The sequence below is a fragment of the Hyaena hyaena genome, unplaced genomic scaffold (genome assembly GCF_003009895.1).
Source record: "Hyaena hyaena isolate Hyena2069 unplaced genomic scaffold, ASM300989v1 scaffold_215, whole genome shotgun sequence".
NCBI lineage: Eukaryota > Metazoa > Chordata > Mammalia > Carnivora > Hyaenidae > Hyaena > Hyaena hyaena.
In genome coordinates this window covers 117908-135785 of record NW_024080846.1, presented here as the reverse complement: position 1 = coordinate 135785, position 17878 = coordinate 117908, and the positions used below count along the sequence as shown (strand labels likewise).

The window sequence follows — 17878 nt, the reverse complement described above, 5'->3', positions numbered from 1 at the left end:
TTATGTCTGATGTTTTCTCTGTATTTTCAGTCTCAGCTTCCACCCTATGTACTCCAACATGAATCCAGGAGAGGCTCTGAATCAGCTGAAAACAGCCTAAGACCCCCATTTCATAAAGCCAAGAGGGCCCGCCAGTTCAGTCTCATGAGCCAACTCTATCAGTGTTGCATTTTCCCTTATACTCCTTAGTTTGACCTGAATCTTCTTTCCGGAGTCCAACCTCCCATCTTCTCTTAAGAGCTCCTAGCTTTCGGCCAGCCTGTGACTTGCCCCAGTGCCACTTACATAGATAGGATCCAAATCCAATCCTTTTCTTGTTACTGCTTTTTTCTTTGAAAGCTATCTACCTGCTTGACCCTGTTGAGACTCCTGTTTATCAAGAGTAGATTTATCATAGAGTTAAGGAAGCCAAAGCATCAGGGCCTCTTACTTAAATAGGGCTCTTTTCAAAGTCAGGATCTAATTTTATATTATTTTTTTCAGAGACGGTTCATCAAATTTTATATAGTTTGGGCCCTACCTGGATTTTCCTCTTTACCAGCAACCTTGGCAGTGGTGTGCTGGAGGCAGTTCACACCAGCTTACAAGAACTCATTACTAAAATTTTAGAAATTTTGCTCTCATAAAAAAAGACAACAACTTTTGGTGAAGATGCGGAGAAACTGGAACTGTTCTATGCTGTTGGTGGGAATGCAAAATGGTGTAGCTGTTACAGGAAAAAGTATGTTAGGTTCCTCAAAAGATTAGAAATAGAACTGCCATATGATACAGCAAAGATGGAGGAAAATCATTTTGCTTTTAGATTTGAAAAGGGAGGTGGATATTGCGAATAGGAGGGTGCCACTGAAATAAAATGTTTTGCTTCCTGGAAGACAACTTCTCTATTACTCATAATTTCATACAAATTGTGTAAAAGGTCAGTGAAAAGTTGGGAATTGTGTGGTTGTGTAAAACTTTGAGGATTTTTATTCCTATTTAGGAAACACAGGGCTTAGTAATTCTGTATTAGTCAAAATATGTGCTGTTATTTGGATATACTTTAGTATGAAGTCTTCATTTAATAATAGATGTAAGTTCTCAAATCAAAATGTAAAACCATTTCCTCATTGCTTTTTGAAGACAGGCTTTGGTCTCTGATATTTTTCTGGAATCACTCTGGAAAAATCATCACTTATCTCTACAGTGTTAAAGTCTATGAATTCATTTCAGTCCTCTATTTCTGTTTTTGTTTGTTTATAATTGACTATTCCTCATTTAAAATTTTCTCCTTCTTTCATTTGTGAAACATTTCCATCACTTCTGATTCCTAGTTGTACATCTATCTCTGAGAATTCTTTCTCATTGTACTTTTGTTACCATCCATTTATTTGTCCTTAAATATTGGTATTATTCACCATTGACTTCCATCTCTTTTCATTATACACTAGCAATTCATAACTAACTGCACATCATTCTACCTGGGGAGATTTTGCAAAGTCCTTATTCTGAAGCACCAACCCTTGAAATATGTATTCAATAGGATTTATCTCTGATAATGCTGGTTGTTCTTCTGATATAAAATATTCTTTGTTGCGGGGCGCCTGGGTGTCTTAGTCGGTTAAGCGTCCGACTTTCGCTTAGGTCACGATCTCGCGGTTCATGGGTTCGAGCCCCGCGTTGGGCTCTGTGCTGACTGCCGGCTCAGAGCCTGGAGCTTGTTTCAGAGTCTGTGACTCCCTCTCTCTCTGACCCTCCCCTGCTCACGCTGTCTCTCTCTCTCCTAGAAATAAATAAAACATTAAAAAATTTAAAAAAATTCTTTGTTGCTGTTAACTCAAATATATATTTTTTCCTAAAATATATATATATTTCTCTCTGTATGTATGTATGTATCTATCTATCTATAGAGAGAATCTGAAGTGTATGTATACATGTATACACACACACACACACACACACACACACTATAGATCACTGTTTTATCTGAGTTCATATGCCTACCTAAATTCCTGGTAGCCTCATGATGAACTAGACACAGATTACCAAATTAATTCTTGTTGGTGGTTGTACCTTTTCCTAAGTGTATTCTGCAAGGTCATTTTTTAAATTCCTAGGTAAAAGAAGAGCCCAACTTAAACAGGTAGAGCTCAGGACATGCAGAGTACTCACATGTGTATCCCCTAGGAAAATATTCAGAGCTTTATAGAAAATATACAGAGCTTTTACAGAAAATATACAGGAAAATATACATAAGTATGTACATAGGAATGTTCCTTACAGTCTTCATGCTACAAAGAGCATGTGTGGTGAAGGGTCTGAGCTCTGAAATATGTGGGTACCTTTTTGTCGAGGTCACACTACCTACAATCTGCTCTCAACCAGTGATGGAAAGTTGATCAGGATACTAAGGCAGGCATTCCTAGGAGACTCAGGACTCCTCTGGCAGCTGACTCTGACTTGAAGACTCTCCAACAATCCTGCTGACCCTTCCTTATGTTGAATGAACCCTCCCAAACTGTGTGAATCCTAGACTGCTGCCTTCCAGTTTTCCCTCCCTGTCTCCTTCCTGTGAGGTCAGACTTGGTTCTCTGCCAGCTTTCTCAGCTTTCTCATCTTTCTCCCCATTTTCCACACAGTGGTTTTCCTCCTAATAAAATTTGTGCACATTTAGCCCTGTCTTGGCATCTGCTTCTCAGAAGATCCAGATGAAAACAAGTAATAATGAAAGTATTATGAACAAATTGGTAGTAAGATGTGGATTTGGTTTGGTTCACTGAATCTGGAAACAAACCTGGACATACCACTGGGTATTTATGTAAGCGATGAATCACTGGGTTCTACTCCTGAAGCTAATAGTACATTGTATGTTAACTAACTTGAATTTAAATAAATAAATTTAAAAATAACAATAAGTTACATTTGATCTGAATGTCAAAGTTTTATTTTGTGAAAGATCTCAATAGGAGGATGAAAATACAGACACACACACACAGACACACACACAGATCTTCTACTATCAGAAAGAGAAATTAAGAAAACAATTTCATTTATAATGGTGTCAAAAGAATAAAATACCTAGGAATACATTTGACCAAGGAGGTAAAAGACCTGTACTGTGAAAATTATAAGACATGGATGAAAGAAAGTGAAGAAACACACAAAAATGGCAAGATGCACAAAAGCTATATTCTTGTTTCTTTACTTCATTTTCTTCCGATGATTTCTTGAAGGAGTATGATTCCACTAGTTTCTCTAAACCAACCCGGCATAAATATAAAGGGTGACATGTTGAATGGAAAGGAGAGACCAAAAATGACAAAGACAAGAAAATGTCCAGAAACAATGACAAAACAAGTGATGAAATGGTGATAAATGCTTATCTATAAATAATTACTTTGAATGTAAATAGACTAAACTCTCCAATCAGAAGATATAAGGGGTAAGAATGGATAGAAAAACAAGACCCATCTATGTGCTGCCTACAAGAGATTCATTTTATATCGAAGGACACCTGAAGATGGAAAGTGAGGGGATGGAGAATTATTCAGAACTTTACAAATGGATGTCAAAAGAAAGTTGGAGTAGCAATATTTACATCAGAAAAACTAGATTTTAAAACAAAGACTATAACAAGAGACAAAGACGGGCACTTTATAATCATAAAGGGGATAATTCAATAAGAATGTCTAGAAATTATAAGTATTTATGCTCCCAACATGGCAGTATTAAAATATGTTAAACAACTAATAACAAACACAAAGGAACTCATTGAAAATAATACAATAATAGCAGGTGACTGTAACACCCCACTTACATCAATGAACAGATTATCTAAACAGAAAATAAACAAATAAATAATGGCTTTAAATGACACACTGGAACATATTGACTAAACAGATATATTCAGGACATTTCATCCTAAAATAGAAAAATATATATTCTTGTCAAGAGCACATGGAACATTCTCCAGAATGGATCACATATTAGGTCACAATAAAAGTCTCAACAAATACAAAAAGATTGAAATCATACCATGCACCTTTTCATACTACAATACAATGAAACTACAAGTCAACCACAAGAAAATATCTGGAAAGACCACAAATACATGGAGGTTAGACAACTGAGAAATCAAAGAAGAAATAAAAAATATATATATACATGGAAACAAATGAAAGTGAAAACAACGGTCCAAAACCTTTGAAATGCTAGAGCAAACAATCCTAAAATTTGTATGGAACCACAAAAGACCCTGAATAGCCAAAGCAACCTTGAAAAAGAAGAGCACACCTGGAGGTATCACAATTCTGGACTTTAAGTTATATTACAAAGCTGTAGTTATCAAACAGTATGGTACTTGAACAAAAATAGACACATATATCAATAGAACAGAATAGAAAATCCAGAAATGAAACTACACTACATGGTCAATTAATCTTCAACAAAGGAGGGAAGAATATACAATGAGAAAAAGAGCCTTCAACAAATGGTGTTGCAACATGCAGAGGAATGAAATTGGACAACTTTCTTAAACCATACTAAAAAAAAATCCAGGGGCGCCTGGGTGGCTTAGTCGGTTAAGCGTCCGACTTTCGCTTAGGTCATGATCCCGTGGTTTGTGGGTTCGAGTCCCGCGTCGGGCTCTGTGCTGACTGCCAGCTCAGAGCCTGGAGCCTGTTTCAGTCTGTGACTCCCTCTCTCTCTGACCCTCCCCTGCTCACGCTGTCTCTCTCTCTCCTAGAAATAAATAAAACATTAAAAAAAAATTTAAAAAAAAATCCAAAATGTATTAAATACCTAAATGTGAGAGTGGAAACCATTAAAATCCTAGAGGAAAACAAAGGCAGCAACCTCTTTGAGATCGGCACATTGGTCATTGCAACATCTTTCTAGATATATCTTCTGAGGCAAGGGAAACAAAAGCAAAAATAAACTACTGTGACTACATCAAAATAAAACCTTCTCCACAGTGAAGGAAATAATCAACAAAACCAAAAGGCAACCTATGGAATGGGAGAAGATATTTGCAAATGATACATCTGATAAAGGATTTGTATTGAAAATCTATAAAGATGTTATCAAACTTGACACCCCAAAAAACAAATAGTCCAAATGGGCAGAAAACATGAATAGATGTTTTTTCAAAGAAGACATACAGATAGCTTAGAGACACATGAAAAGATGCTCAACATCAGTGATCATCAGGAAAACGCAAATCAAAACTATAATGAGATACCATATCACACCTGTCAGAATGGCAAAAGTCAACAACACAAACGATAGGATATGGAGAAAGGGGAACTCTCTCGCACTGTTAGTAGGAATGCAAACTGATGCAGCCACTCTCGGAAACAGTGTGAAGGTTCCTCAAAAAGTTAAAAATAGAAATACACTATGATCCAGCAATTACATTACTAGGTATTTACCCAGAAGATACAAAAATCCTAATTCAAAGGGACACATGCACCACAATATTGTAGCAGCATTATCTACAGTAGCCAAATTATGGAAAGAGCCCAAGTGTCCATCATCTGATTAATGAATGGATAAAGAAGAAGTGTTACACACACACACAGAAATATTACTTAGCCATAAAAAATGAAATCTTGCCATTTGCAATGATGTGAATGGAGCTAGGAAATTTAATGCTAAGTGAAATAAGTCAGCCTAAGAAAGACAAATACCATATGACTTTACTCATACATGGAATTTAAGAAACAAAACAAATGAGCAGAAGGAAAAAAAGAGAGAGAGGCAAATGAAGAAACACACTCTTGGGGTGCCTGGGTGGTTCAGTCAGTTGAGTGTCTGACTCTTGATTTCAGCTCAGGCCATGATCTCAAGGTCCTTGAGACAGAGCCCCACCTTGGGCTTGGGCACCCTGATAAGCGTGGATCCTGCTTGGGATTTCTCCCCCACCCCACCCCGCGCCCCCGCCCTGTGTCTCTTCTCCTCTCTCTCAAAATATTAGGGAAAAAAAAAAAAGAAACAAACTCTTAACTATAAGTGATGGTTTCTAAAATGGAGATGGGTATGGAAGGGTGAAATAGGTGATTCAGATTAAGCAGTGTACTTGTGATGAAAACTGGATGTTGTTAGAAGTGCTGAATCACACTATTGTACACCTGAAACTAATGTTACACTGTATGCTAACTAACTGGAATTTAAACAGAAACTTAAGAAAATGATAACTGAGGGGCACCTCAGTGGCTCAGTTGGTTAAGCATCTGACGTCTGCGCAGGTCATGATCTCACAGTCTGTGAGTTTGAGCCCCATGTTGGGCTCTGTGCTGACAGCTCAGAGCCTGGAGCCTGATTCCATTTCTGTTTCCCTCTCTCTCTACCCCTCCCCTGCTTGCACTGTCTCTGTCTCTGTCTCTCTCTGTCTCTCTCTCTCTCTCAAAATGAATAAACAAACATTAAAAAATTAAAAAAACAAAAATAATAATTGAAGGTAATTTTCTGAAAAGTTACAAAGAAGGCCATAAAAAAAAAAAATGGTGCCCCCTCTCATCAGTGGCTTAGTCTTCTCAACAACTTCATCAACTTCCACATTAAATTATTCAGCAAATTGATTTTTCTTCCTAAATATTTCTCTGGTAGTTTTACTACTTTAATTTTTCTTCCCACTCTAATCCTAGGCTGAGAACATTTTTGGCCTAAACTGTAAAGTTCCCTTTAATGAACCTATTGCTTCTAGTCCTCATCATTGAATCCCACCATCCCCAAGTTATTACAAGATATCATTTTTTTTTTTTATAGTTTTAGAAAGAGAGAACATGAGGGAGAGGGGCAGAGAGGAAGAAAGAGAGAATCTTAAACAGGCTCCACGCTCAGAGCCGAGTCCAACTCAGAGTTTGATCCCATGACCCTGGGATCATGACCTAAGCTGAAATCAAAAGTCAGATGCTCAACCAGCTAAGCCACCCAGGTACCCCTACAAGTTATCATTCTAACACAAAAACCCATCATTTATTTTTAGCAAAACTCTTGGATGATATTAAATTAAAAATAAAGTCCTAAAATTCACTAACATCCATACAAATTATATGGCTCACATCTCAAATGTTACAACCACCTATAGGTTCACTTGATATCTGTAAAGAAAACAAAATTAGCTTTACTCCCGAAGAATTTTTTATTTCTAGCTACGGTATGTCTTGTATACATTCAGTTTTCTGTTAGTTTCTGAGGTACTTGGAGATAGGGATGTTGTCACACATAGTTTGATGTCTGCCTGGTTTCAGGCTTGCAATAAGCATATAAAATTTACTGAATTAAATTCAACTAATTTGAATGCCTATGAATTATGCCTGCAAAAATTAGCAGTTGATACCAACAATGCAAATACAGTAATGAATTTAGATAATTAAGTATATATTTCCCCTTTTGGTTTGATCAGGTTATAGACAATCAGGAAGAAATTTTACTTTAAGAACATAATTTTGATATGTTAATTGCATCCATTTTTATACAACTTGGCAAAAAGATGAAAATGTTAATTTTAAGGTACATGGACATATTCAAATAAATTAAATGAATACAGTATACGACATGGATCACAATAAAACTAAATACCAAGGCTATCAGTACTTTAGTGAAATATGCAGAATTGCTATTTTTAAGTTAAATCCTTTGTGTTATCATTTGTTACCTGTACCAATGTTTTCTTTTAAATAGCACTAAAATTAGATTCAGGAAAAATTTGAAAAAGGAATATATATATTCTTAAAAGGCTATACTCCATTAAATATTTTTTCGTTTTAAAAATTAAGAAAACAAACATGTATTTTGTGGATAAATATTGTATGTAAGGAATGCGAGCAGAAGTATTCCATGGAAGCACAACTCAAAAATTGTCTGGGAAAAAGGTCCTGGCAAAATTGAAATTATGCAAGTCATAAACTTCCATAGTAAACCAAAAAATGAAAGTCCTTTCTAAATTATTCTTTTCATGTGTGAATGTCATGCCAAAGGGAAAAATGTTTACATTTAATCTTTTACTAGCCAAAGATTTTTCTAAGAAGCCAAGCTATACACAATGTAATAAATAAAATAATGGGAAAATAAAGTTGTTCTTACAGGATTTCACAACTGTGATTTCTTCGTTTTCTGTTTTTGTTTTTATACTTAAATTGCTAATCCATACTGAGGGATTAAAACACAAGCATCCACCCATTTCATATTTAACTTTTATTTAATTTCCTTAACCAAAGAGTTTTCTAAGAAACGTAAGTTACCTACAATAGAATTGATTTAGATACTATTCTTTTACACTCTTTATGTGCGTGCACGTGTGTGTTATTTGTTTCGACCTAAGACTTAAAATAGAAATTCCTCCGTAGCCAGGATTAAAACACGCAACTGTCTGCTACTAACCATATCGTGAATTTCCATTTTGTTTTTCTTCACTACAGTAATTCAGCCATCGTGACAGAAAACTATGACGTGGACTATTGATACTACCAAACACTTCAGCAGCAGACGGCCCATTTCCAGAGAAGAAAATGCCCTTTACGATCCTTACGTCATCCCCGAATGCGTTTCAAACCTCTGCGTTTGGAATATAAAGCCCAAGCCCAATCCCACCGCCGCACCAGCCCAGGCTGCCTCGAGACTCCAGCGCCCGGAAGGCTGTGGGTGGGAGCCCCGAGCTGCGGCTGCGCACGCGGAGCGGCCGCGTCCCCTCCAGCAACGTCCTGCAGCAGGCCCCGCCCCCGCCGTCCGGCCCGCGGCTCAGATCCCGGCGCGCGAGCCGCCGCCGTTCCGCAGCCAACCGCCACCACCGTGGCAAGGCCGGCAGGTCGCGCAATGCTGCCTGTCCTGCTGATGCTCTCAGGCCTGGGCCGGCTGTCCTCCGCCGGCCTTCGTGAGTGTCGCACCCTGCTCCGTAGACGGCCACCTGTCGCTGAGCCTCTGGGCGTGGCGGGCTCAGAAGCTTGCTCCAGAGCCCCGCGCCCTGCCCAGGGGAGCCCTGCGTCCTGTCGGAGCCCGCCTGGAGTCGGGATCCTGCGGGGCCTGCGGCTGGGAGGGCTCGGAACAGGGCGGGGACCCTGCACTTGGAGGAGAGGGCGCGCAGCTCCCGGGAGGTGGGGCCTCCGGCGCAGCTCTGCTTCCCCTCCTGGGGCGGAGGTCAGCAAGTCCCAAAGTGGCTCTGGAACGTGGGAGGGTCAGGTCCCGCTTCCAGGGAGCCTCTTCCTGAAGGTACAGAGTCTGATTCCGTCGTGTGAGTTCAAAGCGTGACGTGATGTGACAGGCCCAGGGAAGAATAAGGATGCTGCCAGGCACTGGGGAATGCTCACGGCTGTTTTCCTGACCGCAGATCCCGAAACATCACTTCTGCAAATTACAGTGCCACGGAAGATTGAGACAAACGCCCATGGTGAAGTTGCAGAAACGCATGTAATTAAGAAATCACTTTTTTTTTTTTTAATGAGTGCTTTATTTTTACTGGACTATGTGACCCAAATCAATTCCTGCATATATCCCTTTGAAATTTTGTGTCTTGAGTTTTCTTATTTCCCAATGAACATTATGAAACACCTTTAAAACAGAGACTCAGAAAAAAGTGCCCCAAACCCCTATCACACAAAATGATATATACAGTCTACTAGACTTTTTTGTTTAAACAGAGTATGCATATTTAAATATTTATTGTGTAAATGAGCTCACACTCATGTTTGCCTTGTAACGTTTTTAAAATGACAATACATAATTTCTTCATGCCTATATTTGCATATGTGGGCATATATAAGTCTGTTAAAATGAAAGTAATATTATTTTAAATCTGATTAAAAAGTAAAGCAAGTACATTGTGAAATTAAATCTAGACAGGACAGAGTTGTTCAGAAAGTGAATGTCTGCCTCAGTTTCTAAAGGTAGAAAATTTGAACTGCATGAATTTTTAGAGATATGCACACATCTGCACATATATTTTTAGTAATAATATATGAGTGTGATAATTGGCTCTTTATTTATAAAGTTAGAATATATTTTATGATAATAAATATAGCTCTGTCATTTTTCATAACCACACACATATGGATGTAACATTATTCTTTGTCAGATTTAAACATATAGTTTTATAAACCTTCTTGGATAGTCATCTCCATAGGATCAATAAGCAAGCAATTTTTAAAAAGTGATGTAGGGGCATCTGGGTGGTTCAGCAGGTTAAGCATCTGACTTTGGCTCAGGTCATGATCTTGTGGTTCCTCAGTTTGAGCCCTGTTTGGGATTCTGTGCTGACAGCTTGGAGCCTGGAGCCTGCTTCAGATTCTCACCCTTCCTGCTCTTCCCCTGCTAATGCTCTGTCTCTCAAAAATAAATAAACATTTAAAAATATTTTTAAATGACGCATATTATAAAATGTCTATCAGAAAAGTTGTATTATACTTGACTTATTAATTAAGAATAAGGACGTTTCTTAAGGGCTTTTGCAGGCTTGGTTCAGGCTTCTTATATCTTTATTTTTTTTAAGTTTATTTATTTCTTTTTAGGGAGAGAGAGAGTGCGTGAACAGGGGAGGGGCAGGGAGAGAGAATCTCAAGCAGGCTCTGTGCTGTCAGTGCAGGGCTTGACGCGGGGCTTGAACTCATAAAACTGTGAGATCATGACCTAAGCCAAAATTGAGTTGGATGCTCAACTGACTGAGCCACCCAGGCACCTCAGGCTTCTTGTTTCTATTAATGTGATAATCTAATGAATGCTACACACAGCGTGAGTAGGGGAGGGTCAGAGAGAGAGGGAGATACAGAATCTGAAGCAAGCTCTAGGCTCTGAGCTAGCTGTCAGCACAGAGCCCAACACAGAGCTCAAACCCACGAACCATGAGATCATGACCTGAGCCGAAGTCTGACGCTTAACCAACTGAGCCACCCAGGCACCCTGTCTAATTGACATTTTTAAATTAAGTCTTAAAATGCCTTTATATATATTACCTATTTGAATCTTTTTTCTTTTTAATTTCTTACTGATTTTGACTTCCCTTTTTAAAAAAGTTTTATTTATTTTTGAGAGAGAGAGCAGGGGAGAGACAGAGAGAGAAAGGGAGACACAGAATCCCAAGAAGGCTCTAAACTGTGAGCAGAGAGCCTGATGCAGGGCTGGAACTCAAAAACTGTGCGATCATGACCTGAGACTAACAGTCAGATGCTTCATTGAGCCACCCAGGCACCCCTTGTCTTCCCTTTTTATATGGATTAGAATGTTCAGTTAGGACACTTTGTTTTCAGGAGAGATGTGTTGATGTAAAGACACACAGAGATCTGATAGGAATCCAAGGATTGGAACCTCAGTAGCAATATCTCAGAGGAGAATTGAATTGCCGACTGGAAAACTGTTAGACACTGGGGCAGGTTTTATAGACTGGTCTGTTTGACTGTCTCCTTTAATGACACACACACACACACACACACACACACACACAGAATCTAGTGATTATGTGTTCATAAAAGCTATTACACCAAAAACAAATATCCACATAACTGAAAATATTTAGGATGTATAACTTATGCTGGGAACATGCTAACCAAAAGCAAACACGAGTATCCATGACAAAATCAGGAGAAAACCAACATTTAGTACACATATCTGCACACTATTATGAGAGATATTGATAATACAATATTGAGTTCACTAGGAATATATAACATTTCTGAATTTGTATGTTTTTTTAAAAAATGCTCTCAGCACATATAAAATAAGGACCGATTACACTAAAGGGAGAATTTTTCAAATCCATTTCCATAGTGATATCTAAAATGTTTTTCTCAAATGTTGGTTTAAAATCATAAAAGGATTCATAAAGACAATTTGAACAACAAAATTGTTTCATTTGATGGGCTTACATAGAAGTGAGCCCATCAAAATGAATTTATTATTTTATCCTCTCTGCTATTTGTTAGGACACACTAGACTATGGGCTATCACCATGGGACTTTAATTTAATGGCAAAGCATGTGGTGTAGCAAGAGAGAATTCAGGCAAATATCAAGAATTCGAGAAACATCCACAGTGAGCTTCTTATGAAACCAGTCTCTGCTCCTGGAACATGTTGAGTCTCTGGCTTGAAATAACGAGTCTTAATGGAAGGAATTTTGGCTTTTGGAGGACTCCTTAAAAAGCTTTCAATGTCTTTAAGTAACCAAGCCAACCTTGTCTAACTGGTTAGGGAAACACTAAAGAAGCTAACCTTACTCAAGAGAGCTTTTGGAACCTTAAAAAGTACCCTGTAAATCTCACTGCCTTTGTATCAGCAGAGAGTCAGAATATCTAGACTTGAAGGCAACTCTAGAAATAAAGAGAGTGTTTTTCTAATCTGGCTGTAATTCAACTTTATAGTAAATAATGCACATTCTTCCCAAGAATATACAGATAATTCAACAAAATTGACAAAAGCAAGGAAAAGATGTTAAAAATCAAATCCTGACAGTACAATATTTATCTGGCAACAATTAAGTTAAATCTTAAAATGGTTTAAGATGTATATGGAAATTTAAAAATACATTTCTACATTATTCATGGGTTAAAGAAGAAATTGTAAGTCATAATGGATATGAAATAACAATGGGTGAGATTGAAGAAATTACAACCCCAAATTCTGAAATGACATAGAGTCCTACTTTATAATCATTTGCAATTTTGTTAATTTATTCCTTTTTGCACCCATCAACAAAGATTCAAAAATGTAATGAAGAAAACTATAGATTAAAAGGAGAAAAACAACGTCACAATAATTTGGGGAGATGTTCACACACCTTTTTCAAGAGTTGTAAGTTACAAAAGACTGAACATTATAGAATGTTTAAAATGACTTCTGCAGAAAACTGTACCCAATGACAACCATACTCCATAACAAAATTCATGTTTTTTCCCCATTTTTTCTGCATTTTGCAAATGTGGAAATTAACCATGAAAAATGTGTATGTTTTAGGATGATGTCACAGATTGGATTCTTTGGGATGCAGTCTTTGAGAAGATTCCCTTGAAGGTAGTTTATTAGGGTATGCTCTTGTGATGAGCACCTGTGGACAGAACAGAAGGAAGCAGGAAAGGGGAGACAGAGACTCAACTGAGTCTCAACAAAGTGTGAAGCTGGGATAGTCCATCAAGATCTGCAGTTGGAATGAGGGGAGTTCTCATTAAATATGGGCTGCATCAGAAAGTTTTGAGTTGGTGTGAAGTGACCCTCTTAGCTGAGGCAATTCCTAAAGAGGACGGGGAGATGAAGGCTCTGTGGTAGTGCTTCTGACAGCTTGGGGATGTTGTACCCAGGTTGTACTCTTTAATTTTCAATTTATTGTGTTAGAAATTGCAAAGTAGAAAAAAAATAATAAAATTCAGGTTTCTTCCAAGATTACTTAACATTTCTAAATGTAACCATTTTAAATCACAATCTCATTATGGTAATAAATGCTAATGACTAATCTCTTAGTTTTGAAATAGATTTAGACTCCTTGATTATATTGAAATTTAATTATGGTTAAATCTGTCAATTATTACAAGATGGAAAGAAGATAGCAATATACTTAATATATGCATATATTATTTTGAGATGTGTGATATGATGTAGGTTTATATGAAAGAGTAAATTCATTTTAAGAAGTTATGACTTTTGAATTTCTAATAGTTACATTCTCTCTGAACACTTAATGTGTTCTTTCTCTGTAGGTCACTTATGCCATCAAAATTGACCAGAAAACATACACTCTCCATCTTGAAAAACAGTAAGTAGAGATTCTTCTTTTTATACAGTTGTTTTAGTTTCTGAAATTTTACAGTCACTACCCCAAGTTGAACCTAATTAAGAGCATGACTCTTATATTTAACATGTTACATCTTTGTAATTCAAGTTAGACTAGAATTCTAAGTCTTCATCTTGAGATTTTAAGTCTAATATTTGAGACTAATTCTATTTTCATGATTTAAAATTAATGTGTATCAGATAGATGAAAATTAGTCTATATAACTCTTTACAATATAGCCACACCTGTAACAATTAAGGCAATAATTTTATTTGTTCATGTTGAATTTCGTTCATCCTGTCATTTTATATATGACTTTATGATTACATACATGATTTAAAGCATTTTAGTTGATATTACACCAACTTTTTTTAATTAAAAAATATTTTTTAATGTGTATTCATTTTTGAGAGAGAGAGGCAGAGCACGAGTCAGGGAGGGGCAGAGCTGAAGCTGAGCTGCCAGCACAGAGCCAGACGCGACGCTTGAACCCACAAACTGTGAGATCATGATCTGAGCTGAGATCAGAGGCTTAACCGACTGAGCCACCCAGGCATCCCAACACTAACCTTTTTTCAGTGTCTTAAATTTTCACTCTGTGAGGAAACCAATATTAATAACCTTGTGTGTATCTTTCCACCATTTTCTCTCTATTCTAAATCTCACCTTTCTTTTAAATAAAATATGTAGAAACCTACCAAAAAGGGTTTGTTTTTAGACAAATAGAAATACTGTTATGCAATTGGGAGGTTTTATTTAATAACAGTGTTCATTTTCTTGCTCCATGCATATATCTTAACTCATTCTTTAACAGCTAACACTCTGTAGTGTGGCAGGTTGATAGGTAATGGGGTCTTTCCCAGGGATTGTCACCATAGAGGCCTGCAATAAGCATCCTTGTATGTGTGTGCTTCTGTAATAGAGATTTTGTTTTGTAAGCTTGATATCAAGAAATATGTTTCTGCATCAGGAGGTGTGAATAAAAGTAATAATAGTGATGATAATGATGACAACAAAAGTAATTGACATTTATGGGGCACATGTCAATTACCAGACATATTTCTAAGCAGTTTGCATGCAATTACTGACATAATTTTCACAACAACCTTCTTTATTACTCAGATTTTATATTAGGATTTTGAGAGATACTGCCAGTTTCTGGAAAGACAGGAGCAGTTTAGATTTTCAAAGCATGCAAGATGTGCTAAAATATTATATTGCATCTTTGTGTCAATTTGCATTTCCCTAAATAACTGTCTGAACAATTATGAACTATTTTCATTTTCCTGTTTACTGTTTCCAATTTAATATTTTTTCAGAGCAATTTTAGGTTTACAGCAATATTGAGTGGAAGATACAGAGTGTTTCCATGTATACCCTGTGTCTCCCCCCACATATATGGCCTCCCATTATCAACATCCCCCACCAGAGTGATATACTTGTTATAATTGGTGAGCCTACACCACGTTATCACCCAAAGTCCATAGTTTATATTAGTCCAACATTTTTTATATTTGCTTTTTTCTTTTGAATGATTAAACGTTAAAAAAGAAAAATTCTGAGAATAATATAAACAATTGCTTTCTTACCATGAAGAACACACATGTAAGCATTTTATTTATGTAGTTTTCTAAAGAGTGTACATGGATAATAGTGAAATAATAGTGAAATCTATTATTTCCATTTCCAGACATAGTTCTTTCACTCCCCAGTGCTAATCACAGTTATGATACTGACACATATTCTAATGTCATAATTTTATCTTCATTCATCTGTATGCCAAGAGATTAACAAGAATAATCATGTTTTGCTTGATTTCCTGATTTTGGCTCAGGTCATGATCTTTTGATTCATGAGATTAAGCCTTGCAATGGGCTCTGAGCCAATAGCGCCGAGCCTGCTTAGAATTCTCTCTCTTCTTCTCTCTTTGCCTATCTCCCTCTCTCTCTCAAAATAAATAAAATAAAAATTTTAAAAAAGAATCATCATGTTCTGAGTACTATTTTAAATAGACACAAGTGGAATAATACTTCTCTATAGAATTTATTCATCTTAATATGGTGGACCACTAAAGTGACCCCAAATTTTTACTCTTGACTGTATCTTCACTCTTTGTCATGTAACTCTGAGTTCCTATCATCAAGAGGTGGAATATATACATCCATCCCGGCCTCCCCACCCCCAACCCTTGGATATGAGTTTATCTATGCAAGGCCGACTTATGGTTGTGTGGTCCCCCAGGAATCCATGGTTAGACATGCTCTGTACGTGGCTTAATTCTCTGCTGTTGCTTCTCTGAGATTCTCAATACTTTTGAACAAGAGACCTCATATTTTCATTTTCACAATGGGCCCTGCAAATTATGTAGCCCATTCTGTGGCTATGTGACTTACTTTGGCCCAAAAGGTGTTAGCTGACTTGATTCAGTAGAGGTTTGAAAAAGCTCCCTGCTTTCCTGCTCTCCATCTTGTTTGTCTGCCATCCCCACGAGAATATGCGCGGGGCAGCTTGCTGGAAGATGCAGAGAGGTGGAGCACAGCCCAGGTGCCCTAATCATCTCTAGATCAGCCAACATTCAGCTGAATCCCAGACCATTGGGCAAGCCCGGCCACCATTAGCAGAACTGCTAGGGCTACTCACACTTGACCCCAAGTGTGAGTAATGGATACTTACGATGTTATTGTATGTGGTTCTGGTTTTGAGGCTGTGCTTTTTGTACAATATTTTGCATAACATTTTTATTTGAGAGTCGTTCATACAGATTTGTGCAGAATGAGTTCATTGATTGTAAATACCTATGTAGCCATTGAATGAATATATCTCATTTGTTATTTATCAACCCATATACTTATAGCAAGAAAAGCTGTATTGTGGATATCTTTGACCATGATGTTCTGGGCTTCAGTGAAATTGAAGAGCAATAAATGATACAATTGTCAATGATAAATGATAAAGTTGCTACTAATTTTTACTTCAAAGGGTTTATACCAGTTTTTACTCACACCAATAATTCAGAAATATTTCTATTCTCTACATTCTCAGTAAGATGAGTATATTCACTCATTTTTGTTAATGCATAAGAAAAGCTATTTTATTGTCATTTTTGTTCATTTGTTTTGGGTTATTTATTTTCAATCTATAGCTTATCCTTCTACTTTTCTTTCTGTTTTTTTCCCCATGATCAATTTGTGGGAAATTTTGTTTCCTGCAGATATTAACTCTTTGTGTGCTCTGTATGTTGCAAATATGCTATCCAGCTTAATTGATTGTCTTCTTCCTTTGCTTGTGGGATTTATTGCTATAAAAATGAAATATTCATGTAAACATTATACCCATATTTTCTTTTATAGGCTCTCAGATTACTCACTTGTGTCACTCACATTGTGAATTTATATTATAATATTCCTATGGCGTTTTAAAAGTTCTTTTTATATTTAAAATGTAAATCCAATGCTTTCAGTTTCTTTACCTAACAACTGTATTGAATTTTCCAAGTTTTATTACTGCTCTCTTTTTTTTCCCTCTTATTGTAATTTTATGCTGACCTAAGTATTGTTTAGTTAGACTAGTTTCAGATTATTTTCATCAGATGGAATGCTTTTTGAACCTGTTTATATCTGCAAATGTCCTTTTAGTTCTCATAATTGAATAAATCCCTTAATTGTTCATTTTATTGTTAAACCACTACACATTTTAAAATTTTTTATGGAAATATATGGTTTCATCTTTGGTCTTATGGACCCACCCTTTATAGTATAGGTTTTCCTCCAACTATTTTTCACATCTTTATTTTGGCTGCGTTTTTTACTAGCAAAATTTGTTCTGTTTATTGATGAGGCCTCTATTTCTGTTCTTAGCATGCATATTCTCTGTCAGATTTATTAAATTACTTTTAACTGTCATCATCATTTTAGTCTTTTCTTAAAATGATATGCTTTGAAAGCTTATTAACTTTTTAACTTGTTCACTTTTCTTTAAATAATCATTATTTTCTTTAATCAATTTCTTCAACTTCATTAGGAATTTGCTTTTAAGTTTTGCCTTCTTCCCTTTTGTTGTTCATTTTCCTTTGTTGTTATTTTCCATTGAATAGCTGTTTGTATTTCTGTTATTTCACCAAGGCAGACTTTTTTGTTCTTTTTTTTTTTTTTTTT

At 36.6% G+C, this 17878-nt stretch overlaps 1 protein-coding gene across 4 annotated transcripts in view; it reads left to right on the top strand.

Annotated features, from left to right (window-relative positions):
• The first annotated feature begins 9107 nt into the window (after positions 1–9107).
• The window catches only part of LOC120238687 (A disintegrin and metallopeptidase domain 3-like), a 121808-nt gene continuing 113037 nt past the window's right edge, over positions 9108–17878 (top strand). For all 4 annotated transcript variants that reach the window (XM_039242588.1, XM_039242589.1, XM_039242590.1 and 1 more), the window contains exons 1-2: positions 9108–9381; positions 13651–13706. In XM_039242588.1, coding sequence (XP_039098519.1) covers positions 9274–9381; positions 13651–13706 — 164 coding nt within the window. In that variant the 5' untranslated portion in view covers positions 9108–9273. The remainder of the gene's footprint in view (positions 9382–13650; positions 13707–17878) is intronic.